Source organism: Mustela lutreola, chromosome 12, assembly GCF_030435805.1.
Source record: "Mustela lutreola isolate mMusLut2 chromosome 12, mMusLut2.pri, whole genome shotgun sequence".
In the NCBI taxonomy this organism is placed as follows: Eukaryota; Metazoa; Chordata; class Mammalia; order Carnivora; family Mustelidae; genus Mustela; species Mustela lutreola.
In genome coordinates this window covers 87555451-87583206 of record NC_081301.1, presented here as the reverse complement: position 1 = coordinate 87583206, position 27756 = coordinate 87555451, and the positions used below count along the sequence as shown (strand labels likewise).

General features: G+C 42.9%; 1 protein-coding gene across 2 annotated transcripts in view; it reads right to left on the bottom strand.

Annotated features, from left to right (window-relative positions):
- CEMIP2 (cell migration inducing hyaluronidase 2) overlaps window positions 1-27756 on the bottom strand; it is a 90370-nt gene that overhangs the window by 6288 nt on the left and 56326 nt on the right. For both annotated transcript variants that reach the window (XM_059143196.1, XM_059143197.1), the window contains exons 16-21: window positions 26448-26625; window positions 23762-23977; window positions 20346-20554; window positions 16864-17046; window positions 14311-14530; window positions 3589-3687 (exon numbers count right to left, since the gene is read on the bottom strand). In XM_059143196.1, the coding sequence (XP_058999179.1) occupies window positions 3589-3687; window positions 14311-14530; window positions 16864-17046; window positions 20346-20554; window positions 23762-23977; window positions 26448-26625 (1105 nt within the window). The remainder of the gene's footprint in view (window positions 1-3588; window positions 3688-14310; window positions 14531-16863; window positions 17047-20345; window positions 20555-23761; window positions 23978-26447; window positions 26626-27756) is intronic.

The following is a 27756-nucleotide window of genomic DNA, read 5'->3' as shown; positions in this document are numbered from 1 at the left end:
AGACCTCTTCAAGAAAAAGGAACTCCAGACACATCCAAATATCATTAACTCGTCAGCCAGAAAAGAAGGGAAAAAAAAACTCGCTGGACTAAAAAATGACTGAACACTAATTTAAGCCATAGGCGCTGTTTCTATTTTAGATATGTAAAATTGGGGCGCTTGGCTGGCTCAGTCGGAGGAGAGTGTGGCTTTTGATCTTGGGGTCCTGAGTTGAAGCCCTGCACTAATATAGAGATTACTTAAAGAAATAAAAACTAAAAAGAAAAAGAAAAGTTTTTTTCTTGGGGGAAAATGTGTAAAATCAGAAACTATGCTAAAAGCTAATAACACTTGTTCATGTTTGGGGAAATAGCACTTAAATCTTATTTATTTATTTATTTATTTATTTATTTTTAAAGATTTTATTTATTTATTTGACAGAGAGAGATCACAAATAGGCAGAGAGGCAGGTAGAGAGACAGAGAGGAGGAAGCAGGCTCCCTGCCAAGCAGAGAGCCCGATGCGGGACTCAATCCCAGGACCCCGAGATCATGACCCAAGCCGAAGGCAGTGGCCTAACCCACCAAGCCACCCAGGCGCCCCTTATTTATTTTTTTTAAGAATTTATTTATTTGAGAGGAAGAGCGGGGGTGGGGTCAGAAAGACAAGCAGATTCCGAACTAAGCACAGAGCCCAACACGGGACTCGATCCTAGAACCCCCAGATCATAGGCCCGAGCCAAAGTCAGATGCCCAATTGACTGAGCCACCCAGGTGCCCCTAAATTTTATTTCTAATCACTCCTTGTCTCACAGGAGTCAGATGACTTTGTTGGCTACGTTTATATTGTTCTAATCCAGGGAACAATTCTGAAAATCCTTGAGATCGAGTACCACTTCATTCTTGGGAAGATGGGAAGTGATTCTCTTATTTTAAAAAAAAAATCTGAATACCTAAAACTGAGATACATTTGAGAAAAAATACATAATGATCCTCTACACACTTAAACTGTCCTCTTGAAAAGAACCCCCTAAAAACCTATTGCTTAAAGAAATCACAAAAGACTAAAGCGACACCATGTCTTAGCAAAGACTTCAGGCAATGCTTGGGTAAACCACTGGAGGTAAATATGACAGAACACAATGTTGTGGGACTTTTCTGGGGTCCTGAGCACCCAGTGTGCAGCAAAGGAGTTTAAAATGTGTCTTCAGACACTCTGCTGGAGCAGAGCCTGCCTGAGATTTATTGGGCGAGCCAAACATTATCTTCTCAAAGTGTTTAGTGAAGTTAGTAGAGCAGAGAGACTAGGCACCCACTCGCTTCCCTTCTGCAATGGATTGCCACGCCAACAAGGCTGGGGTCAGGTTCTCCACGCTGCCTACTGCCCTGAGATGCCGAGCTAACAAGTTTTATGCCAGAAAAAACCTACATCATGGGGGCACCTGGGTGGCAGTGGGTTAAGCCTCTGCCTTCGGCTCCGGTCATGATCTCAGGGTCCTGGGATCGAGCCCCGAATCAGGCTCTCTGCTCAGCAGGGAGCCTGCTTCCTCCTCTCTCTGCCTGCCTCTCTGCCTACTTGTGATCTCTGTCTGTCAAATAATAAATAAAATTAAAACAAAACAAAACAAAACAAAAAAAAAAACGCTACATCATGAACATACTACAAAATGAACTGCTGTTAACAAAGGGCAACAGGCATAAATATATAGTCAGAAAATCTTTGAGCTCCATTTAAATAGGGATAGTCTCTATTTATTTAAATTTTGTGTATGTGAAGTCACGAGATCCATCCACTTAACCAATTTTAACTGTACGATACAGAATTACAGACTACAGGGACAAGGGGATACAGCAGACCTGGAGACCTTATTCATCTTACTCACCTGAAACTACATGCCTGTTGATGAGTAACACACCATTTCACCCTCCCCTCCCCCCACGCAGGGATATTCTTAATTCAGGGTTGTTAAGAAGTTCCTGATTCAGAGCTCAGTCCTGGAGACGGATGATGGTGATGCTTGCACACCATCTGAATGTACTTCACACCACTGAACTATACAACTTAAAAATGGGTAAGACAGGGGCGCCTGGGTGGCTCAGTGGGTTAAGCCACTGCCTTCAGTTCAGGTCATGATCTCAGGGTCCTGGGAACAAGTCCCGGGCTCTCTGCTCAGCAGGGAGCCTGCTTCCTCCTCTCTCTCTCTCTCTCTGCCTGCCTCTCTGCCTATTTGGGATCTCTCTCTGTCAAATAAATAAATAAAATCTTAAAAAAAAAATGAGTAAGATAATGAATTCGATGTTATGTATATTTTAACACAATAAAAGAAACTGGGAAAGGAAACAAAACGAGTAAGATGCAATTTTGTCCGCATACATATGGATTTGTGGCTGTTTTGCCCACCACTTTAAAAAACTGAGCTCCTGTGGTTAGAGGATGGGTCAAACGGGTATAGGATTAAGAGGTAAAGACTTGGGGCACCTGGGTGGCTCAGTGGGTTAAGCCTCTGCCTTCAGCTCAGGTCATGATCTCAGGGTCCTGGGATCGAGCCCTGCATCGGGCTCTCTGCTCAGTAGGGAGCCTGCTTCCCCCTCTCTCTCTGCCTGCCTCTCTACCTGCTTGTGATCTCTCTCCCACTGTCAAATAAATAAATAAAATCTTTAAAAAAAAAAAAAAAGAGGTAGACTTTTCCAGTTATAAAATATGTAAGTCACAGGAAGGAAAAGTACAGCATAGGGAAGAGAGTCAATAGTATTGTAGTAACTTTGTGTGGTGACAGGTGGTAACTACACTTACCACCGTGAGCATTTCATAACATACACAGATGTCAAATCGCTATGTGGAACGCCTGAAACTAATGTCATACTGTAGGTCAGTTATACCTCAGTTACCAAAAAAAAGAAAAAATGAGCTCTTTAGAGAGACCACATGAGGAGCGCCTGGGTGGTTCAGTGGATTAAGCCTCTGCCTTCGGCTCAGGTCATGACCCCAGAGTCCTGGGATTAGCCCCGCATCGGGGTCCCTGCTTCTTTCTCCCTCTCGCCCTCTGTCACTCCACCTGCTTGTGCTCTCTCCCCCCACTCTTAAATAAATAAATAAAATCTTTTAAAAAATTAAAATTAAAATTAAATTTTAAAATAAGTAAATAAATCAAGACACCACATGAGACTGGGATCAGGCCCTGCTAGATAGCTGTTAGGTGGTTAGATACCTGCCCTGCCGAGAACTCCTTAGACAGTGGCACTCGGGTCAACCTGATTTGGAACAGACTTCATGCCAAGAGCGGGTCACCCCTGGCTAGCCGGGCTCTTCGCCCACATTCTACGTGTTGCCAAGGAGCCTCAGGCCTACACTTTCATAAACCCACCTAGAAGAGAGGACTAACACTCTGTGAACCACTTTCAACATTCACTTGAAGTCATCCATAAACACAATCTAGAGAGAAAAAAGACTTGATACATTTAACGTGTGTAAAAATGCAAACATTTAGGAGGTATTTGTAGCTCGACCACATTGCTCGCCACCCAGTGCCTGTTGCCAGAAAGAATTCATGTCACCTGATGAAATACAACAGTGAGAAGCTGAGGCAGGGGATGTGCCAACCGTACTTACAGAGATAATAGTCAAGTCTCCACGCTGGGTCTCTGCTTTACTGGGTGAATGGAACTGCACGGGGAGGTAGCTTTTATGAGGATCACTGGTAAACACCACCTAAACAGGGAAGAAATTCCATATTTCCGTCAACCACATCTTCCTTCAAAGGGGCCTCAAAATCAACTCAATTGTATGAAACCCAACGGTGCTGGGGTTTTTTCCCCCCCCCAGTGAACTTTTTGTACAGACTGAATGGCCTGGAATTCCCTCTTTGGATCCGGATTTAATTCAAGAAGGGTATGTTCCTCATTTTCTGGAATAATCCCAGTCTCAAATAATTGAAATCTTGTTCAGGAAATCAATTCTGCAAGTGACTATGTAAATGTGCTTCGCACTTAGATCTTTGTCCTTTTCAGACCAGTTATCTTAAACTGGGACCCAGTCACTCCAGAACCAAGAAAAGTAAAGGTGACAAGGATTATACTTCAAAACCTTTCAGCCGGTGGTGCATCACCAAGCTAACGTCCTGACCTGACTTGCACTGTGTCCCGTAAATCAAGCTACCTGCTACATCCGGGCCCCTAATCCCGCTGTTCTATCGCCTTCTGCAGGCACCAGAGCAACCTCGCTTTCCCACATGTGCTTTATCTCCTTTCCCGCCACTTGGCCTTTGCAGATGCTGTTCCCTCCCCCCAGAATGCCCTTCCTTGTTTCCCTCCACTCCTTGAAATCACTCCCAGCCTCCAAATCCCACTTTGCACCTCCTCCCTAAAAGCCTTCCTTTCTTTTTTTTTTTTTTTTTTAATTATTAATTTTTTTATTTTTTATAAACATATATTTTTTATATACATATATTTTTATCCCCAGGTCTGTGAATCACCAGGTTTACACACTTCACAGCACTCACCAAATCACATACCCTCCCCAATGTCCATAATCCCACCCCCTTCTCCCCAACCCCCTCCCCCCGGCAACCCTCAGTTTGTTTTGTGAGATTAAGAGTCACTTATGGTTTGTCTCCCTCCCAATCCCATCTTGTTTCATTTATTCTTCTACCCACTTAAGCCTCCATGTTGCATCACCACTTCCTCATATCAGGGAGATCATATGATAGTTGTCTTTCTCTGCTTGACTTATTTCGCTAAGCATGATACGCTCTAGTTCCATCCATGTTGTTGCAAATGGCAAGATTTCATTTCTTTTGATGGCTGCATAGTATTCCATTGTGTATATATACCACATCTTCTTGATCCATTCATCTGTTGATGGACATCTAGGTTCTTTCCATAGTTTGGCTATTGTGGACATTGCTGCTATAAACATTCGGGTGCATGTGTCCCTTTGGATCACTACATTTGTATCTTTAGGGTAAATACCCAATAGTGCAATTGCTGGGTCATAGGGCAGTTCTATTTTCAACATTTTGAGGAACCTCCATGCTGTTTTCCAGAGTGGCTGCACCAGCTTGCATTCCCACCAACAGTGTAGGAGGGTTCCCCTTTCTCCGCATCCTCGCCAGCATCTGTCATTTCCTGACTTGTTGATTTTAGCCATTCTGACTGGTGTGAGGTGATATCTCATTGTGGTTTTGATTTGTATTTCCCTGATGCCGAGTGATATGGAGCACTTTTTCATGTGTCTGTTCGCCATCTGGATGTCTTCTTTGCAGAAATGTCTGTTCATGTCTTCTGCCCATTTCTTGATTGGATTATTTGTTCTTTGGGTGTTGAGTTTGCTAAGTTCTTTATAGATTCTGGACACTAGTCCTTTATCTGATATGTCGTTTGCAAATATCTTCTCCCATTCTGTCAGTTGTCTTTTGATTTTGTTAACTGTTTCCTTTGCTGTGCAAAAGCTTTTGATCTTGATGAAATCCCAGTAGTTCATTTTTTCCCTTGCTTCCCTTGCCTTTTGCGTTGTTCCTAGGAAGATGTTGCTGCGGCAGAGGTCGAAGAGGTTGCTGCCCGTGTTCTCCTCAAGGATTTTGATGGATTCCTTTCGTACATTGAGGTCCTTCATCCATTTTGAGTCTATTTTTGTGTGTGGTGTAAGGAAATGGTCCAATTTCATTTTTCTGCATGTGGCTGTCCAATTTTCCCAGCACCATTTATTGAAAAGGCTGTCTTTTTTCCATTGGACATTCTTTCCTGCTTTGTCGAAGATTAGTTGACCATAGAGTTGAGGGTCTATTTCTGGGCTCTCTATTCTGTTCCATTGATCTATGTGTCTGTTTTTGTGCCAGTACCATGCTGTCTTGATGATGACAGCTTTGTAATAGAGCTTGAAGTCCGGAATTGTGATGCCACCAACGTTGGCTTTCTTTTTCAATATCCCTTTGGCTATTCGAGGTCTTTTCTGGTTCCATATAAATTTTAGAATTATTTGTTCCATTTCTTTGAAAAAGATGGATGGTACTTTGATAGGAATTGCATTAAATGTGTAGATTGCTTTAGGTAGCATAGACATTTTCACAATATTTATTCTTCCAATCCAGGAGCATGGAACATTTTTCCATTTCTTTGTGTCTTCCTCAATTTCTTTCATGAGTACTTTATAGTTCTCTGAGTATAGATTCTGTGTCTCTTTGGTTAGGTTTATTCCTAGGTATCTTATGGTTTTGGATGCAATTGTAAATGGGATTGACTCCTTAATATCTCTTTCTTCTGTCTTGCTGTTGGTGTAGAGAAATGCAACTGATTTCTGTGCATTGATTTTATATCCTGACACTTTACTGAATTCCTGTATAAGTTCTAGCAGTTTTGGAGTGGAGTCTTTTGGGTTTTCCACATATAGTATCCTATCATCTGCGAAGAGTGATAATTTGACTTCTTCTTTGCCGATTTGGATGCCTTTAATTTCCTTTTGTTGTCTGATTGCTGAGGCTAGGACCTCTAGTACGATGTTGAATAGCAGTGGTGATAATGGACATCCCTGCCGTGTTCCTGACCTTAGCGGAAAAGCTTTCAGTTTTTCTCCATTGAGAATGATATTTGCGGTGGGTTTTTCATAGATGGCTTTGATGATATTGAGGTATGTGCCCTCTATCCCTACACTTTGAAGAGTTTTGATCAGGAAGGGATGTTGTACTTTGTCAAATGCTTTTTCAGCATCTATTGAGAGTATCATATGGTTCTTGTTCTTACTTTTATTGATGTGTTGTATCACATTGACTGATTTGCGGATGTTGAACCAACCTTGCAGCCCTGGAATAAATCCCACTTGGTCGTGGTGAATAATCTTTTTAATGTACTGTTGAATCCGATTGGCTAGTATTTTGTTGAGTATTTTCGCATCTGTGTTCATCAAGGATATCGGTCTATAGCTCTCTTTTTTGGTGGGATCCTTGTCTGGTTTTGGGATCAAGGTGATGCTGGCCTCATAAAATGAGTTTGGAAGTTTTCCTTCCATTTCTATTTTTTGGAACAGTTTCAGGAGAATAGGAATTAGTTCTTCTTTAAATGTTTGGTAGAATTCCCCCGGGAAGCCGTCTGGCCCTGGGCTTTTGTTTGTTTGGAGATTTTTAATGACTGTTTCAATCTCCTTACTGGTTATGGGTCTGTTCAGGCTTTCTATTTCTTCATGGTTCAGTTGTGGTAGTTTATATGTTTCTAGGAATGCATCCATTTCTTCCAGATTGTCAAATTTATTGCCGTAGAGTTGCTCATAGTATGTTCTTATAATAGTTTGTATTTCCTTGGTGTTAGTTGTGATCTCTCCTCTTTCATTCATGATTTTATTTATTTGGGTCCTTTCTCTTTTCTTTTTGATAAGTCGGGCCAGGGGTTTATCAATTTTATTAATTCTTTCAAAGAACCAGCTCCTAGTTTCGTTGATTTGTTCTATTGTTTTTTTGGTTTCTATTTCATTGATTTCTGCTCTGATCTTTATGATTTCTCTTCTCCTGCTGGGCTTAGGGTTTCTTTCTTGTTCTTTCTCCAGCTCCTTTAGGTGTAGGGTTAGGTTGTGTACCTGAGACCTTTCTTGTTTCTTGAGAAAGGCTTGTACCGCTATATATTTTCCTCTCAGGACTGCCTTTGTTGTGTCCCACAGATTTTGAACCGTTGTATTTTCATTATCATTTGTTTCCATGATTTTTTTCAATTCTTCTTTAATTTCCCGGTTGACCCATTCATTCTTTAGAAGGATACTGTTTAGTCTCCATGTATTTGGGTTCTTTCCAAACTTCCTTTTGTGGTTGAGTTCTAGCTTTAGAGCATTGTGGTCTGAAAATATGCAGGGAATGATCCCAATCTTTTGATACCGGTTGAGTCCTGATTTAGGACCGAGGATGTGATCTATTCTGGAGAATGTTCCATGTGCACTAGAGAAGAATGTGTATTCTGTTGCTTTGGGATGAAATATTCTGAATATATCTGTGATGTCCATCTGGTCCAGTGTGTCATTTAAGGCCTTTATTTCCTTGCTGATCTTTTGCTTGGATGATCTGTCCATTTCAGTGAGGGGAATATTAAAGTCCCCTACTATTATTGTATTGTTGTTTATGTGTTTCTTTGATTTTGTTATTAATTGGTTTATATAGTTGGCTGCTCCCACGTTGGGGGCATAGATATTTAAAATTGTTAAATCTTCTTGTTGGACAGACCCTTTGAGTATGATATAGTGTCCTTCCTCATCTCTTATTACAGTCTTTGGCTTAAAATCTAATTGATCTGATATAAGGATTGCCACTCCTGCTTTCTTCTGATGTCCATTAGCATGGTAAATTCTTTTCCACCCCCTCACTTTAAATCTGGAGGTGTCTTCGGGCTTAAAATGTGTTTCTTGGAGGCAACATATAGATGGGTTTTGTTTTTTTATCCATTCTGATACCCTGTGTCTTTTGACAGGGGCATTTAGCCCATTCACATTCAGGGTAACTATTGAGAGATATGAATTTAGTGCCATTGTATTGCCTGTAAGGTGACTGTTACTGTATATGGTCTCTGTTCCTTTCTGATCTACCACTTGTAGGCTCTCTCTTTGCTTAGAGGACCCCTTTCAATATTTCCTGTAGAGCTGGTTTGGTATTTGCAAATTCTTTCAGTTGTTGTTTGTCCTGGAAGCTTTTAATCTCTCCTTCTATTTTCAATGATAGCCTAGCTGGATATAGTATTCTTGGCTGCATGTTTTTCTCGTTTAGTGCTCTGAAAATATCATGCCAGCTCTTTCTGGCCTGCCAGGTCTCTGTGGATAAGTCAGCTGCCAATCTAATATTTTTACCATTGTATGTTACAGACTTCTTTTCCCGGGCTGCTTTCAGGATTTTCTCTTTGTCATTGAGACTTGTAAATTTTACTATTATGTGACGGGGTGTGGGCCTATTCTTATTTATTTTGAGGGGCATTCTCTGAACCTCCTGAATTTTGATGCTTGTTCCCTTTGCCATATTGGGGAAATTCTCCCCAATAATTCTCTCCAGTATACCTTCTGCTCCCCTCTCACTTTCTTCTTCTTCTGGAATCCCAATTATTCTAATGTTGTTTCGTCTTATGGTGTCACTTATTTCTCGAATTCTCCCCTCATGGTCCAGTAGCTGTTTGTCCCTCTTTTGATCAGCTTCTTTATTCTCTGTCATTTGGTCTTCTATATCACTAATTCTTTCTTCTGCCTCATTTATCCTAGCAGTGAGAGCCTCCATTTTTGATTGCACCTCATTAATAGCTTTTTTGATTTCAACTTGGTTAGATTTTAGTTCTTTTATTTCTCCAGAAAGGGCTTTTATATCTCTCGAGAGGGTTTCTCTAATATCTTCCATGCCTTTTTCGAGCCCGGCTAGAACCTTGAGAATTGTCATTCTGAACTCTAGATCTGACATATTACCGATGTCTGTATTGATTAGGTCCCTAGCCTTCGGTACTGCCTCTTGTTCTTTTTTTTGTGGTGAATTTTTACGTCTTGTCATTTTGTCCAGATAAGAGTAAATGAAGGGGCAAGTAAAATACTAAAAGGGTGGCAACAACCCCAGGAAAATATGCTTTAGCCAAATTAGAAGAGATCCAAAATCGTGAGTGGGGAGAAAGGGGATAAAAAGAGGTTCAAAAAGGAAGAAAGAAAAAAGAAAAAAAAAAAGAAAAGAATTTTTTTTAAAAAAGAAAACACCTAAGAAAAATGTAAAAAAATATATATATATATTAGATAAACTAGTAAAAAATCGTTAAAAAAGAAAAAGGTAACAGTTAAAAAAAAAAAAATTTTACCCGAAGGCGAGAAAAAAAAAAAAAAAAATGAAAAAGAAAAAATTAAATTAACTGCAAGACTAAAAAAAATCACAGGAAAAAAGCCATGAGTTCCGTGCTTGGCTTTCTCCTCCTCTGGAATTCTGCTGCTCTCCTTGGTATTGAAACCGCACTCCTTGGTAGGTGAGCTTGGTCTCGGCTGGATTTCTTGTTGATCTTCTGGGGGAGGGGCCTGTTGTAGTGATTCTCAAGTGTCTTTGCCCCAGGCGGAATTACACCGCCCTTACCCGGGGCCGGGGTGAGTAATCCGCTCGGGTTTGCTTTCAGGAGCTTTTGTTCCCTGAGCGCTTTCCGTAGAGTTCCAGAGGACGGGAATACAAATGGCGGCCTCCTGGTCTCCGGCCCGGAGGAGCCGAGAGCCCAGGGCCCCACTCCTCAGTGTGCCCTCAGAGAACAGCGCCCAGTTACTCCCGTCTGCCTGACCTCCGGCCGCGCTCCGAGCTCACCGAGCCTGCGACCGGTTCAAGGTAACACGGAGCTGCGAGCTTACTGTCGGCTCTGTCTCTGTAGCCGGCTTTCCCGTTCCAATACCCGCAAGCTCTGCGACACTCAGACACCCCCGATCCTTCTGTGACCCTGCGGGACCTGAGGCCACGCTGACCCCGCGTGGGCTTCGCCCCGGTTTAGCCTCTGGAGCGATGTCCCTCCGCGGAACAGACTTTTAAAAGTCCTGATTTTGTGCGCGGTTGCTCCGCCGCTTGCCGGGAGCCGGCCCCTCCCCCCGGGGTCTATCTTCCCGTCGCTTTGGATTCACTTCTCCGCCGGTCCTACCTTTCAGAAAGTGGTTGTTTTTCTGTTTCCAGAATTGCTGTTCTTCTTCTCTTCGATCTGCCGATGGATTTTCAGGTGTTTGCAATCTTTAGATAAGCTATCTAGCTGATCTCCGGCTAGCTGAAGCAGTCTCAGCTTGCTACTTCTCCGCCATCTTGACTCCTCCCCCAAAGCCTTCCTTTCAATTAAAAGCAGGCCGAACTCTCACACAGTTTAGCACTTCAAGTATATATTCTTTATGAATGCGTGTAGACAACTTCATTCCAAGGGCAAACAATCGTCATGATACTCAAAGTTTAGAAGCTCAGGTTTAGAGGGGCGCCTGGGTGGCTCAGCAGGTTAAAAGCCTCTGCCTTCAGCTCAGGTCATGATCTCAGGGTCCTGGGATAGAGCCCCGCATCAGGCTCTCTGCTCAGTGGGGAGCCTGCTTCCCCCTACCTCTCTCTCTCTCTCTCTGCCTGCCTCTCTGCCTCTTGTATCTCTGTCTGTCAAATAAAAAAATAAAATCTTTTTGGGCGCCTGGGTGACTCAGTGGGTTAAGCCGCTGCCTTTGGCTCGGGTCGTGGTCCCAGGGTCCTGGGATCGAGTCCCATATCTGGCTCTCTGCTCAGCAGGGAGCCTGCTTCCCTCTCTCTCTCTCTGCCTGCCTCTCTGTCTACTTGTGATCTCTGTCTGTCAAATAAATAAAATCTTTAATAAATAAATAAATAAATAAATAAAATAAAATCTTTTTTAAAAAAAAGAAGCTCAGGTTTAGAGTCAAAAGTCTGCATGAATTTTCCTACTTACTCCTCATGAACATGTGTTTCTTTTTGATATTTGATTTAATATTGATATGCAAAACAAATTAATCCCTTCAAATTTCCAAGTAAAAGTGAGGTTTCCAAATGCTTCAAGTAATTTGCAATTGCACCAAGTCAGTAATCGATACATTTTTAAAAAATAAATTCTAGGGGTGCCTGGGTGGCTCAGTGAGTTAAGCCTCTGCCTTTGGCTCGGGTCATGATATCAGGGTCCTGGAATTGAGCCCCACATCGGGCTTTCTGCTCAGCAGGGAGCCTGCTTCCTCCTCTTTCTGCCTGCGTCTCGGCCTACTTGTGATCTCTGTCAAATAAATAAATAAAGTCTTTAAAAAAAATAAAACATAAAAAATAAATTCTAAACAATGTTTTAAGCACACACACACAAAAAACTAGGATTGCTAAACATTAATGTATGGAACCATTTAGATAGGCTTAGGATATTTCCAATGATAATTATTTTTATAAATTACCATGTTGTGATTGCTTTAATAAATTATATAATCTTTTCTGTAGTGAAGGACTTTTAACAAATTCAGCTTGAGAATTAGGCTGAAGAATTTACTTCCCCACTAAGATTATCTAAAAGTATCACTTTAGGGGCACCTGGGTGGCTAAGTCAGTTAAGCGTCTGACTCTTGATTGCAGCTCAGGTCATAATCTCAAGGGTTGTGAGACTGAGCCCTGTGTCAGGCTCCATGCTCAGGAGGTAGTCTGCTTGAGATTCTTCTCTCTCTTCCTCTCCCTCCATCCCTACCCCCAAGAAAATAAAAATGAAAATAAAATAAAAAATAAATAAAACGTGGGACGCCTGGGTGGCTCAGTTGGTTAAGCAGCTGCCTTCAGCTCAGGTCATGATCCCAGCGCCCTGGGATCGAGTCCCGCATCAGGCTCCTTGCTCAGCAGGGAGCCTGCTTCTCCCTCTGCCTCTGCCTGCCTCTCTGTCTGCCTGTGCTCGCTCTCTCCCCCTCTCTCTCTGATAAATAAATAAAATCTTTTAAAAAAATAAAAAAATAAATAAATAAATAAATAAAACGTCACTTTGACAGTCAACATATTACATGGGACGAGCTAGGATCTATAGAAACTTCTTCATGTACGTGGCTGGCTTGGTTGGTGGGTGGGTTGGTGAGTTGGTTGGCTAGCTGGTTGGTTGGTAGGTGGCCTGGTTGGTGGGTGGGTTGGTGAGTTGGTTGGCTAGCTGGTTGGTTGGTAGGTGGCCTGGTTGGTGGGTGGGTTGGTGAGTTGGTTGGCTAGCTGGTTGGTTGGTAGGTGGCCTGGTTGGTGAGTTGGTTGAGGAGTTGGTTGGCTGGCTGCTTGGTTGGTGGGTGGGTTGATGGGCTGGTTTTTTTTTGTTTTTTTTTTTAAAGATTTTATTTATTTATTTGACAGAGAGAGATCACAGTGGGAGAGAGGAAGGGAAGAGATCACAGAGAGAGAGGAAGGGAAGCAGGCCCCTTGCTGAGCAGAGAGCCCGATGTGGGACTCGATCCCAGGACCCTGAGATCATGACCTAAGCCGAAGGCAGCGGATTAACCCACTGAGCCACCCAGGCGCCCTGATGGGCTGGTTTTATTTGAGGTGGAGAATAGAAGTGGGACAACAATATGAAAGATTGAAACTGTGGATAGTGAGTTGCCACTGAAAAAATATTCATATATGATAACAGGAAGAATAAATCCATGTTCCTCTTTCTGCTTCTTACCATCACCCACAGGCAAAAACAAAGGAAAAACATTTCTGATTCAGCGGGACTAGGGCAGGACCAAGGATTCTAATCTTATAAGTTCCCAGGTGATGCTGATGTGGTTGATCTGGGACTACACTTTGAGAACCATTTTCCGTAACCTGTATTTGTTGAGCAAAACTTAAATATTAATTAGAGCAATATCAACTCTATACTTCTTTTTTACTTGGAGCTGGTGTGACCTCCTCTGAAAACCCATGCCCAGTCTGACCTCATTATTTTGGCTTTACTTTCATTGCCACATGTTCTTAAGATCCAGAGGGAAGCCTTGTAATTAAGAAGGAAAAGAATTTTGCTTCTAGCCAAAGTTAGTTTGTAATTTTAATTACAGGTAAATGTAATAGCAAATGCTTCAAAATTAACAGTAGCTTTCCACCTTAAGCGGGGGCAATTTTCAATAGGAGTTGCATTTTTTTTTTTTGAAGATTTTATTTATTTATTTGTCAGAAGAGAGCGAGCACAGGCAAACAGAGTGGCAGAGGGAGAAGCAGGCTCCCCGCGGAACACAGAGCCCGATGTGGGACTCGATCCCAGGACGCTGGGATCATGACCTGAGCCGAAGGCAGCTGCTTAACCAACTGAGCCACCCAGGCATCCCCATTTTTTAAAGATTTATTTATTTTGGTGGGGGAAGGGCAGAGGCAGAGGGAGAGAGAATCTCAAGCTGGTTCCCTGCTTAGCGCAGAGCCCAACATGGGGCTGGATCTCACAGCCCTGAGATCAGGACCTCAGCCAAAATCAGAAGTCAGACCCTCAACCGACTGAGCCACCCAGGTGCCCCATACAGCAGCTGCATTTTTGGAAGAGACATTTTATAGTTCTCAATAAAAGAAAGTACTCTTCTACATCACGGACATGGAAACCCAAGAGCAATATTTTAACAGAATCACACCTGAGGGGAAAGAAAACAAGGGCCAGAAAATCCAGAGCCATCCCCAGTAAACTGCTGTATCTCAGGCGTCAGATATGTCTATTACAAATTTGGACTAGTTTACTTCTTAGGCTTACTGCATTCTAGAATGGTCCAAAATTCAGGAGAAATCCCGCAGTACTTATAACTTGGCAAGACACATGTTCCCAAGAAAAACGTGCCTATTGCCAAAATAAAGAAACAAACAAAAACCAAAACAGAACACTGCTGTCGGTTCTTCCTCCCACCCACAGCCCAGTCTTCTCCCTGATCTACCTGGCGGGTCCCGCAGTCTTGACAGAGCCTGGTGAGCATGGAAGGCATACGCTTGAGGGCCGACGGCTTCCTGGAATACTGGGGATACGCTCTGGCCATGCAGTTACTGGTATCTTTTGAGTCCGTCGCTGCCTGGATCTTGACTCGTTCACATCCCTGAGATGAACAGTAACTGTGGCCATCCCTGTGGCTTTTGGCTTTGAGATACAAAAACAGCAACCTGAGAACACAAACCGGTCCACGGGATGTTAGCCGGCCTCTCACAAACTCACGGAAATGCCTCCCACTGGCTCATGGCCCAGAAGGCTGTTCCTCTAATAAAGTAACTTTTCCTTAAAAGAAAATAAATTACAAAACTAATAAAGTCGATTCTCCTTCCTTTCTATCCTTCCAGGGCCCTAAGTCAAATGCAAAATGCAACACTACTTTCAGGAGATATTTTGATAACCCGATTCAGTCATTCTGGAACATACCAAAGTTCATTCCTGCAGTGAATTACTTCAACAGGTAATTTAGGAGGATGGACTTTGGTTTGGTTCAAACTTCCTTGGAAAATTTTAGACTTATATTGAGTTTATGATTTTGTAAATTAGTGTGTGGGGTTTTCTTGGGGGGGGGGTAGTTTATTAATCATTTCAGTTTAAGGCATAAATTCGAAATAAATAAAAATAGCAACTGCGACATGCTTGCTACGGTCTCCCATCAATTCCTGTGATGTTTACCAAAAGCAGATGGGCCTGAGGTCCTTCTGTCTGTACTTCGGCCAAAATCAAGGGAAAGGAACCGTCCCCGCCCACTTGGAATTATCCTCCTGCTGCCAAGATGGATGGAAAAGTAACTTCCAGGCAACAGTCCAACATCTGTCAGCAAACCTAGTCTTTCTGAACCAAAGGAAGTCAAGACTGTAAAGCATCTGATACAATGTGATTGATTACTGGAGATCACGAATTCATATTTTAATACGAAGTCAGTGAACAACGAAAAGATGCAGTTCCGAGGTAAAAAAATCAGCCATTGTCCTAACATCAACACTTTTAACATAAATCTGTCAGGAATGAAAGGGACCTAATTAGGCTTGGGCCTTTTGACACACAATTAAAAAAAAATTTTTTTTAATTTAAAATTTAAAAAAATGAATACACTTAAAAATCAACAAAAGGAATAGAATTAAAAAGAATTAGAACCTCGAAGGCTGAGGGATTCTAAAAATACCAGAATGGAAAAAAAAAATATTTCCCAGTTAATCATTCATCATTTGTGATCTCCAGACCATCCTCACAAATTGGGGTGTTCCATTTATTTCTGTGGAAAACCAACAGGGACTGTGGAAGTTCTGTCATCTGCTGTATAAAAGTCCCAGTAGGTTGTCTTAAGTCTTAAGTCTTACTAAGAACTGAAAATCAGCGACAATTATGATAAGAAAAGCAGGTCACAAGGGCTGCTTGGGAGAGCCCTGGAGGGCAAATGAGGGGCATCTTCTTCAAAAACTAACAAGCCACTTAACAGAACCCCCACCTCACGCCCCCGTCTCCCCATTCTGAACTTTCATCTTTCCCCCAAACATGCCATGCTGCGTTCTTCCATGCCTCCATGCACCTCTCCGCGCTGCTCCGGGGGTCACCTGAACCCTCTCTTTTTCCATCTCCTCCTACTCATTCCTCAGGAGTTAGCCCCAGTGTCATCCTTTTGGGATGTCACTGGGCATCCCAGGCTGAGCTTTTGGGTGACCTCAGAAAGCACCCTGAAAACCCCACTACAGAAATCGCAGCATTTAAACCTCTAGTTCGCTAAGGACTTGCTTTACAAGCCCACATCCTTGATTTAGCGGACAGCGAATTTGCCTAAGAAATGGCTCTTCGTCACATGAGTATCTTTATGGCACCCAGACGATGGCATACGTGATGGGAATGTCAGCTTCAGGGATGGACGCTGAAGGAGCATGCTACTTGCTGGATGAGTACAGGAGATCGAGCCTACCAGAACCCAAAGGCTGAGAGACTGTAACTGGATAAAGGCAGACAAAGCCAACAGGACCCCGGGTGAACAGGATTAGAATTAAAAAGTGGAAAGACGCAGCCTAGAGAAAATTGAAAGCAAACATGCTATGGTTACACAGTGGTTTGGTGTTGGTTGTTTTTTTAAACTCAAGGTCAACTTGAGAGATCACCTTAAAGGAAGAAAAAAACGAGCTCTCCCTGAAATATGAACTCTAGCCCACGTAAGTAATCATCTTAAGAGTTGCCATAGAAAAAAAAATTATTTTAATTTTCAATTGGGCCTCCTGGTTCTTTATTGACAAGGGTAATTTTCCTCTCCAAATTGCCTTAATAGGTATACGGCAAACATCTTCATCCGATTCCTGCTGCCAACTGTAATTACGAGTCATTCTACGTCTCTAAACCTCTAATAGTGATGAGCGGAGAATTACCCACATCGGCTGCGTTTCTAAACAGCCGTCCTATCCCAACCTATTCTTAGTTAGGCTGAAGACTAGTAATTTCACCATTAAAGAAAAATAGCAATAATTCTCTTTCACTGGTTGCGCCCAATTACCCTGTGTTGGAGTCAAAATAGAATTTCCGCTCCGACTGCTTCCGCTGCAGCTCTTCCAGCGAGTGCACGGGCTCGTACTCCTCCATTCTGGATAACGAGCCGTTATGGCGCTGTAAAAAGCCGAAGGTGACCTGAAAACTTGTGTTTGATGGATAGCAGAGGCCAACTCGAATCCAGTCATTCCTATAAAGGAGAGACAATAAAACAACGAATCCACACTTGAGTCTGCGTATTTTGAGTACTATAGCATTTGTAAATTTCAGCCGTGATTCTTCTCTGCCTTAAATTTCTGCTGTGGGGACGCCTGGGTGGATCAGTGGGCTAAAGCCTCTGCCTTCCACTCAGGTCGTGATCCCGGGGTCCTGGGATCGAGTCCCGCATCGGGCTCTCTGCTCAGCAGGGAGTCTGCTTCCCTTTCTCTCTGTCTGCCTCTGCCTACTTGTGATCTCCGAGCCAAAGGCAGAGACTTTAACCCACTGAGCCACCCAGGCGCCCCAATTTTTATTTATTTTATTTATTTATAAGTAATCCCTACACCCAAAGTGGGGCTCAAACTCACAATCCTGAGATCAGGAGTTGCACGCTCCAACCTTCTGAGCCAGCCAGATGCCCCTCCAAAGAATTTTTTTGTTCATAAATATTTTTTTTTCTTTTATGATTGCATTAGGATAAATACTTAGTGGTAAAACTTTTGGCTATAAAGGCATATGTGCTTTTAAACCTTTCGATGCATATTACCAAATTGCTGTGGGGTTTTTTTTTTCCTTAGGTAATATCCTATTCTTAGATATAAAATCAACACTTTCTGGAAACCATTAAATCATTTGCTGTTTGAGGGCATTTTGTAAGTTGTGGTAAAATGTACATAACCAAAAATTTATCTTTTTATCCATTTTTAACTCCACAGTTCAGTGGCATTAAGTACATTCACAGGGTTCTACAATTACCACTACTCTTCCAACGAATTTTTAAAAATAATATGTAACGAGGCCTTAAAATTATTCGTACAGGTTTTACCAGTAATCCCATTAAAGAATAATTAGGAACATAGACCAGGAAAGATGCTCTATGCTGTATCATTTATAATAGCATAAAGGATGTGTCGAGGGGCTGGCAGAAGAAAAAGAAGGTACATGCTCATGGAGAAAGAGAGCAGTCAAGTAAATTCTGGTATATTTATATGCTCCAAAAACACAAGGGTGGACGGGTGCCTGAGTGGCTCCGTGGGTTAAAGCTTCTGCCTTCGGCTCAGGTCATGGTCTTAGGGTCCTGGGATCGAGCCCCGCATCGGGCTCTCTGCTCAGCAGGGAGCCCACTTCGCCCTCTCTCTCTGCCTGCCTCTCTGCCTACTTGTGATCTCTGTCTGTCAAATAAAGGAATAAAATCTTAAAAAAAAAAAGGTGGAGAGAGGGGAGAATACTACATTTATAACGCCTCACTCTGATTAGAAGAATTATAGGTTATTTCCATTTTCTTTATATTTTTCTCTATCTTCCTTATTTTGTTTAGTGAATAAGCACAGCTCTTACCATTTTTAAAGTATTATTCGTAGACATGGCACTATGACAAAACCTATGACTGTTCTATCATCACATCAAATTTGGGGGAAAAAACTGTCCATCTCTTCCTCCTGCCTCTGCCCACGATGTAATTTTTATACACTTTGAGCTACTTAGGCTAGGAAAGTCTGACTGAACTTCAAAAGCCCATGCAGATTTTTGAAACTTCTGGGTTCGGCCTTGTTTCACTTTAAAAGATTTTTACTCTAAAAGATCTTTTCCTGCTCGGTGCTTGTTCAGAAGTTACACGGGATCCCCACAGAACCCTGCGTATCCTTTGGTTGTAATCTCTCACATCAAATTCACACGCTGCCAGATACCAGTCTTCCCATTCCTGGTCACTCTGACTTTCCCCGTGGTCCCCTCTGACTGTTGCTGTTTCTTTCACTGCCTTCTGCGCAGCTCACTCCGGAGACTGGCCACACAGGATTGGCTTTTAGAGACCTCACCCTGGACACAGTGTGAACTAAGGACTGGAGGCGGGGAGATCACGTAGGATCCAGGCGAGAGACGATAATGGTCTGAACTCAGCCGCAAGCAGTGTGGGCGGAAGTGGAGAGACTCGCACAGCACTAAGGAGATGCGACCAACAGGCTCTGGTCACTGATGGGTTGGGACGAAGAAAAGAAGCGTCAGTGATGAGTCCTGGGATTTTTGCCTGGGGCTGACTCCGTAGGCAGGGGTGCAATTCTCCAGCAAAGGCACAGAGAAACAGCAGCAAGTGTTAGGGGGAAGCAGTCATGGTCTGCTTTAGAGCAGGTGCTGGGGCCCTAACATCTCAGAAGTAGGGCATCCGCTGGTATGTCACAGACCCCTGGAAGTGACCTACACAGAGCTGAAGTCCTACACATTAGAGGCCCACCTCTGTTCATTTCAAATGGGTGTTTTTTGGTTTTGTTTTGTTTTCTTTTTTTTTTTTTTTCAAGTGGATGTTTTAAGATAGGCCATTTCAATTTTTCCAACACCTATCCAAGTCGTCTCCCGGGGTCACCATCACACGCAACTAGACTGGTCACCTCTGCCTCTCAAAATAGTCCCATGCCTCCTTGCCAGGGTCATCTGTCACTTGCCCGACACACCCCATGCTCCCATCGCACTGAATCCATCCGTCCCTGAGCAGAGCCAGCCCGTTCTCAACGGCACTGCTTTTCTACCAAGACTGAGCCCTCAGTATCACTTCCTCTGGGCAGCCGGGCCGGGCCCCGGTGGGCCCCGGTAGGCAGCATTTCTGCTCTATCCCGTGTCCACTAAAAATAGCACTGGGTTGTCAACGCACTTAAAATTTCTTCTACCTGGACAACAGGAGCTCCTGAAAGGCAAGAACTTTTCTCGCTCATCTTTGGGTCAGCGGGCACACAGAAAACACTTGCATACGTTAATGGAAAAACAGAGCCTTTGATTGGAAGTAATATTATTAGGACGGACAACTGAAATCCAGAAGGGACAAGAAAGATGCCTTCCGGCAGGGGTGGTGGGCGCCTGGGATTCACGTCCAGCTCTTTCCCCTCTGCCTGTAGCTGATGTTAGTTGTCAGTCACGCCTCTCTCTTCTGTCAGGTCTAAAGTGGGCCTCAAACATCTTTGCACTTTCTAGATAACCAAGAGCTCCACTGGAACGTCCAACACAACTTCGGCCCCTCCCAGGACGGGGAATTAGAGCGTTCGGCAGGCTGTAGTAAAACCTCTTGTGAGGCTGCCCACAACAGCTCAACCACAGACAAAAGAGAAATGTTTTTAACATGATTGGGTCCTGTCAATCTGTGAAACTGCTTCATTGTGTCACCAAGACAGATACAGCCTCTACCTAAGAATGAAGTACATGAAAACTGGCATTTTTGCCCTGCTCCGAGAGCAAACGGTCTGGTTTGTCCCCAGGAAATGACGCCTGGCTCCACTATGGGAAGTCACAGTAATGGAGACGTACTTGTTGAAGTTTATGAGGTAGAGAAAAGCAGTCCTCGGCGCCGGCCCGTTCCAGTGGATGGTGTAGCCCTTCTCCAGCATGATCACCGGCTGGTACTGAGGAAAGGCAGCCTTCTGGTTAATGCCCCGGAGCACCATAGGGTAGGAGGGGTACTCATCTCGCGCGATGGTCATAGTCAGATTCTGGGTGCTCCACGTCTGCACGTAAACCTTCGGAAAGCAATCAAGAAGTAAAGGGGAGAAGACTCTTAACCACAGAGAACGTGCTGGTAGTCCCCAGAGGGGAGGTGGGGGGCAGGGCGAGCTGGGCGAAATAGGGACTGGGGATTCAGGAGCACAGTGAACCATGATGAGCACTGAGCCACGTGTGGAATTGTTGAATCACTACCTCACACACCTAAGACTAACTGAACACCCTATGTTAACTAAACTGGAATTAAAATTAAAAACTTAAGGGGCGCCTGGGTGGCTCGGGTCACGGTCTCGGGGTCCAGGGATCCAGTCCCATGTAGGGCTCCCTGCTCAGTGGGGAGCCTGCTTCTCCCTCTCCCTCTCCCCCTCCCCCCACACTCATGCTCTCTTTCAAATAAATAAAAATCTTGAAAAAAAATTAAAACTTAATGAATTTTTTAAAAAAAGAATTAAAGAGCAGAGGATGAAAGCTCAGATAACCTAAACAAACATTTTCCAGCACAAAGTTCAGAGTCCTTCCTTCCAGAACAGAGGTTCTGTGACCTAAGCCAGACTCAATGAATAGTAGCCAACTTCATCCTAAGTTATACTTAAAACGAAGCCGACTTAAGCGGCAATGGTAAAAACAGACCAAGCATTCCGCTAGCCAAGACCTTCATCATCCGTTCCTCCGCCACAGGCCGGCTTATTCATCAGAATATAAAACCTCTGTGGCTTACACAGCTTGTCAAAGAAATACCTCAGTCTGAAGAACACACATACAAAGAATCCGTAAATTAATGTGAAAACTGATACCCACCAGTCAATCTGAAAGCCTTTCCTCTAAAACAAGAGATGGAAAACTGAAATATCTTAGAGCTTTGGCTTTCAATTTTCCATGACCTACATCAGCCCAAGAAGTCATTTTTCACCCATTCAAAAATAAATAAATAAAATAAAAGCTATAAAGCACTTTGCAAAAACTGGAAAAAAATACATTCAACAGAGACAAATTTAAAAATCCTGAATTCATTCCAGTGGCTGTGCCCCTCGCTGGGCCAAAACGAAACCTTCTCCAAAGACATCCTCCAAAGAACACACCTCAGAACGATTTCCTAAAACAAATCACTATCCCATAACGGAACTCTCCAGGAGGATTAAAACGTTTGCTGGAAACAGAATTTAATCCACAAGAGTTCTCTATTTTTCTTCCTGTCAGTTCTATGGTTCTGTCCATATTAATTCCTCATGCATACAACCTGTGAGCCAGAAACGCTCCCAAATCTCAGTCATGTCTGACTAGTTCAGTATAGTAACACTCTTCTTTACAACACCCCTTGAAGATTTAAAATAACGATAGGAATTGAGACTACCAATGGTCTTCATTTACACATATTTATTTAGTATATGTTGACTTAGTATTTTATACTTATTTAGTATGTATTGTAAAAATTATAATAGTATCTATAAAAATCATATTATAAAAATCATAATATATTATTAAAATAAAAAGTATAAAAATTTGTTATAAAAATATTTATATTTATTTAGTATATATTTATTTAGTGTTTATTTATGTACTATATATTATATTATAGTTACTACACAAACATAATATACTTATTTTTAAAAATGTTTATATTTAACCTATACTTATTATATAGATTATACAAATATAGAATGTATAATTTCAAATATACGTTAAAATAACAGTATCATTTTAGAACTAGGTTATAACATTTAAAAAAAGATTATATACAATAGGATATATGTAATAGACATATCATAATCAATCTCCTGCCTTCTTCCAAATCCAGGAAGGACGGGAAGTGACACATGTAACTTTTTTTTTTTTCCCAAGATTTTATTTATTTATTTGAGAGAGAGAGGGAGGAAGAGAGCAGAAACAAGGGGAGCAGCAGAGGCAAAGGGAGAAGCAGACTCCCCACTGAGCAGGAAATCCGGTAACGGGACTCGATCCCAGGACCCTGGGACACTGAACCGACGGAGTCACCCAGGCGCCCCTCTAACTTAAATGCGCCTTACGTTTTCACCTTTCTTCCTGAGCCCCTTGAACCCTTGCGTTAGCAAAGAGCTAAAATATATTCACAAATAGCCGAACAATTATTATTCCGTCTTGAGATCCAGGTGCTTCTACCTTTTTGCCTAAAAACATACAGTCTTATTTTGTTTCTACCTTTTACCGAAAAACATACAGTCTAAACATTATCTAAGTAACAGCAAATGGCTGGAGATATGGGCTCCCAGCCCAAATCTCAAATTCTCAGGAGAAAATTTCTGACTTGTGGTCCTACCATTCCTAGAACCTCCTAGGAAGCATTAGATGACTTACTTCTTTCTTCGTCCTCCAATAAAAATTGAATTACTACTCTGCCTTGTAAGACAGGAGGATTAGATTCACATTCTCGAATACATTTGAAATCCAAAGGGTTGACGGGCACATTTATAATAATTTTCTATTTCACTGGTGAGTACATACCACTCTCAGACACACACCCATGAAATTCAACTAAACTGTAGCTACAGAAAAGAGCTAAAAGCTTTTTGGTTTTGTTTTATGTTAATTCTAGAATTTTTACAGCATCCGAGGTTAACTTAGTTTTAGCAGGCAATTCTGATTAAGAGTAAGAGGAAAGGAAAAAGAAACTACATTTCAAACTACATTCTTTTCTTCTCTATTATAGTTAATTCTCCATTTTTTCCCTTGTTTTCCCCAGAACTTAGGCAAGAATAACATATTTTTTTTTCTTATGGGAATAAAAAATCCCACAACAAAGAAGCTAATACTCCTTTAAAATTAAGCCAGAAAACTTCCTCCAATCTTTATCCCCCTGCCTAATTCTCTAATTTAGCAGAGATAATGACCCTCAAAGCCAAGAATAAATCCCCCTTTCAGTGAGCACAGCGGCAGCATGGCAAGAAAACCCAGCCTAAGACTTAGGAAGTATAGGTTCTCACCCCAACTGTATCCCAAGCATATTTAACCAAAGGCAAATCATCCTACCACTCTTGGACCCACTTGTTGAATTGCTCTGAAGGAGGAGGACTTGAAATAAAATTATATGAGTCCCTGATCCCTTGTGAATTTTTTTTTCTTTTTTCCTAAAGAAAAATCATCCTTTGGAAAGGATCAATGACACTGCAGAGCAAGAGAGCCCTCCTCCCAGAAGAGATGCTGTCGGCAGCGGGGTCGGAGTTCAGGCATCACAGTGCACAATGGCTCACCTGGGCGTAGTTCCCGCTGCAGACCACCGCGTTCCATTTGGTAATGTTCACGCAGCTTGGGTGGCGGATCAGGTAGTTGTCCATTCTTCCCACATAAGCATCCTTGTAGCCTGTCACGGAGCCATCGATGTCGTGGAATATGGAGTTCTTGTCACCATCCAGCTCACAGTCTTCAAACCAGGGGCCAGGCTTTCCAAAGAAGACGTTCAGAGAGACCTGCCGGCAGTGAAAAACCAGGACATCACCATGGGAAGGCTTCTACCGTCCTGGTCGGCATCCCCTGCCTGCACCCAAAGGCATATCCATTTCAACTGCTTCAAGGTTAGAGCAGCCGAGAGCCCCAGTTCACAGATGTCAACGATGGCACCCAATCAATCAAAGTGTTCAGTTAATTATGACATGGTTGGGCAAAAAAAAAAAAGAAAAAAGAAAAAAGTCACAGAGCCTTGTGGAGGTCACGTAGCTAATGTTGGTCTTTTCCATTTTTTCCATTTAAAAAGAATTACCTGCTCTCCAGACAAAACTAACCTGGGTAAGAGAATCAGAACAGTCGTGGGAAGGGGGAAACACGCAGTCACGCATATTTGTTAAGAATTACTCTGGGTGGCTCAGTGGCTTAAAGCCCCTGCCTTCGACTCAGGTCATGATCCCAGGGTCCTGGGATCGAGCCCCGCATCAGGCTCTCTGCTCAGCAGGGAGCCTGCTTCCTCCTCTCTCTCCCTGCCTGCCTCTCTGACTACCTGTGATCTCTGTCAAATAAATAAAAATCTTTGAAAAAAAAAAAAAGAATTATAAACTTCACACTTAAGGTGTGTGCATTTCCCTGCCTGCTAATTATACCTCAATTAAATAAAAATCTATTATAAATTCCAGCTTCTGAGCTAGCTCATCATTTTATTTTTACATTCTCTCCAACATCAACCAAACCCAGCTCAGTCATTTTCATGCCAGGTAGAGTTAATTTAAGGCTTTTATTAAACACACAGTACACAGCTGCAAAGCAGGCTGCAGGTGACAAGTTTTATAGTCTTTAGCTACTTCTTATTAGTGGTAAATTATTCCCACTATGCAAGCCTCGCAGATATACCTCAAAAATGCTTTTATGTACTCATCACCCTCAGACGTTGTAAAATCAACCGAACATCTAAGTAATAGGCAACTCAATGAAAAATCAGTGATGTTTGGGACAAGTGGCTCTAAATTCTTACTTGTAGGACCTTTTTCCATTTCCCTTGGTCCTTCTGTGGTTAAATCTAGGAGACGTTTAGGACACATTTCCCACCTCTTCAGGGAGAATAAAATTGGCACTGTTCCCTTTGCAAACTGTTCCCTGGGCACCAGCACCATCAGACCCCCAGGCTGATGACCACTACCTTGAAGAGCAGGGATGTGAGAACTTGGGAACTCCACAGCCAATGTAACACCCAGTGAGCTATTTTTCAGAACGAGTGTGTCAGAGGTCACTAGAAGTCTGTGTGTGGAAAGGTCTGTGTGGGTAGTAAGTGAACATCCCACCTCCTCCCTAGCTGTTCTAAGGACTGCCCTACTTATTTATGTGGGAAATGATCTGCTAGTGTAGCCTTACCTCTTCCCCTAGAGTCATAGGGCCTAAGAGAGAGCCAGCCAACAAAGCTGGCATCCCAATTTGGACCTGGGCTCCTGTTTCATGCCTCAGCCATTCTGGAAAACTAGATACAGACTCCGGTCAAACTATCCCATGTTCTTTTTTTTTTTTCCCCCAAAGATTTTATTTATTAGTTTGACAGAGATCACAAGTAGGCAGAGAGGCAGGCAGAAAGAGAAAGGGGGAAGCAGGCTCCCCACTGAGTAGAGCGCCTGATGTCAGGCTCGATCCTAGGACCCTGAGATCATGACCTGAGTCGAACGCAGAGGCTTAACCCTGAACCACCCAGGCGCCCCTCCCGTGTTCTATTTTAAGCTAGGCAACTGCAGAGTCTGCCTGTGAACAAAAGTGAGAGAAAAATGAGCCACTTCCCAGTTACAGCCATTTGTGGGAGCAGTGAGTGAGGAGAGACTCTCATCCCCCCAGTACCACAGCCATCTTGGAACAGGCAAGATGGCGGAGGGCAAGGTATATAATCAGACTGTCCTGTGTGCTCAGGCTCCAGAGGGCACGGATGAAAGTACGAAGAAAACAATTTCTGTGGGCTACTGTACTGTAAAAAATTATTTCTCAGTCTTCTTTGCAGTCTTCATAAAAACCTCCCAAGAGTTCATACCTGTATCTGTCTTATACCATCCCAGTACTCCTCTTCTTTCCCATCCTTCTATCCTCTGGTTCTCCAGAAGAACAAGCCCCAGACAAGTAAAATACCAGGCACAACTCAGTTCTCCTCATAGATGATCACAATGAACCTCCCCAAATCCTAGATCCTGATGCTCCTCTGACACTCTCCCATCCCCCCATGCCGTGTCATCACTTTAAGCCGTGGTCCCTTCCGAGGTATTACGTGAAGGTCAAAAATACCTCAGGTCACATGGGACTTCTGTTCTCACCTTGAACCCGATGGAACAGTGTGCATGGAATTAGAGTCTCTCCTGCATCTACTTCTCCTCCTAGTTGTAAAGACTCATCATGAATACTTGGTGTTTTTTGTCTTTGGGAATTATCTATCCCCCACCCTCCCGCATGGTCACTACACAGATACCGTAAGGACATACTTACATGTGGACCAAACTTCACGAGGGAGATGTTATTCCTGGGGGTTATCTGCCAGGGATTCTTCATAAGGAAGCCAATAGCGCTGGTGTACCTATCTGGCGTGGGCACGTATTTTTTGAAGGTACACCTGGTTAGATGAATGGGCCCGTCATAAATCTGAAAACCTCTGATGGGGAACGTCCTGTTGAAACATAAGATTTTGTTTAATGCACATGGGCCCCTCCCTTCACTCACACGTTTGTTTGTTTTTAAAAGATTTTATTTATTTATTTGACAGAGATCACAAGTAGACAGAGCAGCAGGCAGAGAGAGAGGGGGAAGCAGGCTCCCCACTGAGCAGAGAGCCCGATGCGGGACTCGATCCCAGGACCCTGGGATCATGATCTGAGCTGAAGGCAGAAGCTTTAACCCACTGAGCCACCCAGGCGCCCATTCACATGTTTGTTTTATAAACACTGTTCAATCTCCTGGACACGCTAAGTACAATTCTAGAATCCAGTGGAACCAAGAGACGATCCCTGCTCGAATGAAACGCATACTGCAACGGAAGAGGCAAAGAGAAAAACAAAAGGTAATTTCAGATAGTAAGTGTTGTGGGGGCAGTGACACACAGTACTACAACAGATTGGGGTGAGAGACGTGCTGTTTGGGACAGAATGGAGGCCTCTCTGAATGTGACATTTCCCGCTTCAATCAACCCAGTTAAGACCTTTTATTTGGGAACTCATATACTTCCCCTTTGGTTCCAAAATCTCTGGCAAGAGAACAAAAGACAAATCTGTAGCTTTCACAGAGAGAACCTCCTTTCAAGCCACTAAATGACAGTAATAAAATGAAATGATATGCTTGAAAGTATAAACGTGTAAATTCTTAAGGCTTACTATGTCAGAGGGGCTGGCTGGAGTGAGAAATTCGGTTTATTCATTTTCCTCCCTTCTCTTCAAACACAAGCCCCTTAACCTACTCATCATATATCATTAATCATAATTAAGGTACAAAACCCATAATATTCTGGATCCCTTAGGTGTCTACTCTGTTAAAGTTCTTTAATGGCACTGCCGAGGATTTCTACAGCAACTCTAGTTTACAACTTGGCAGTGTTTTACAGCAAAAGCCTACATGCTAGCAAGGAAACGAAATCACCTGGTTAAAAAAACTATGCATCTCGATGCATTTCTGAGGAGAGATCCCCAAATGGTTCTCTCACATAGAAAAAGTTGTCAAGACACAATAAAACAAAGGCTGGGTCCAGGGACCAAGGAGGAGTCTTTGTTTTGTTTTGGAAAAGCCTCCTTCACAAGGAAGCAGTGAG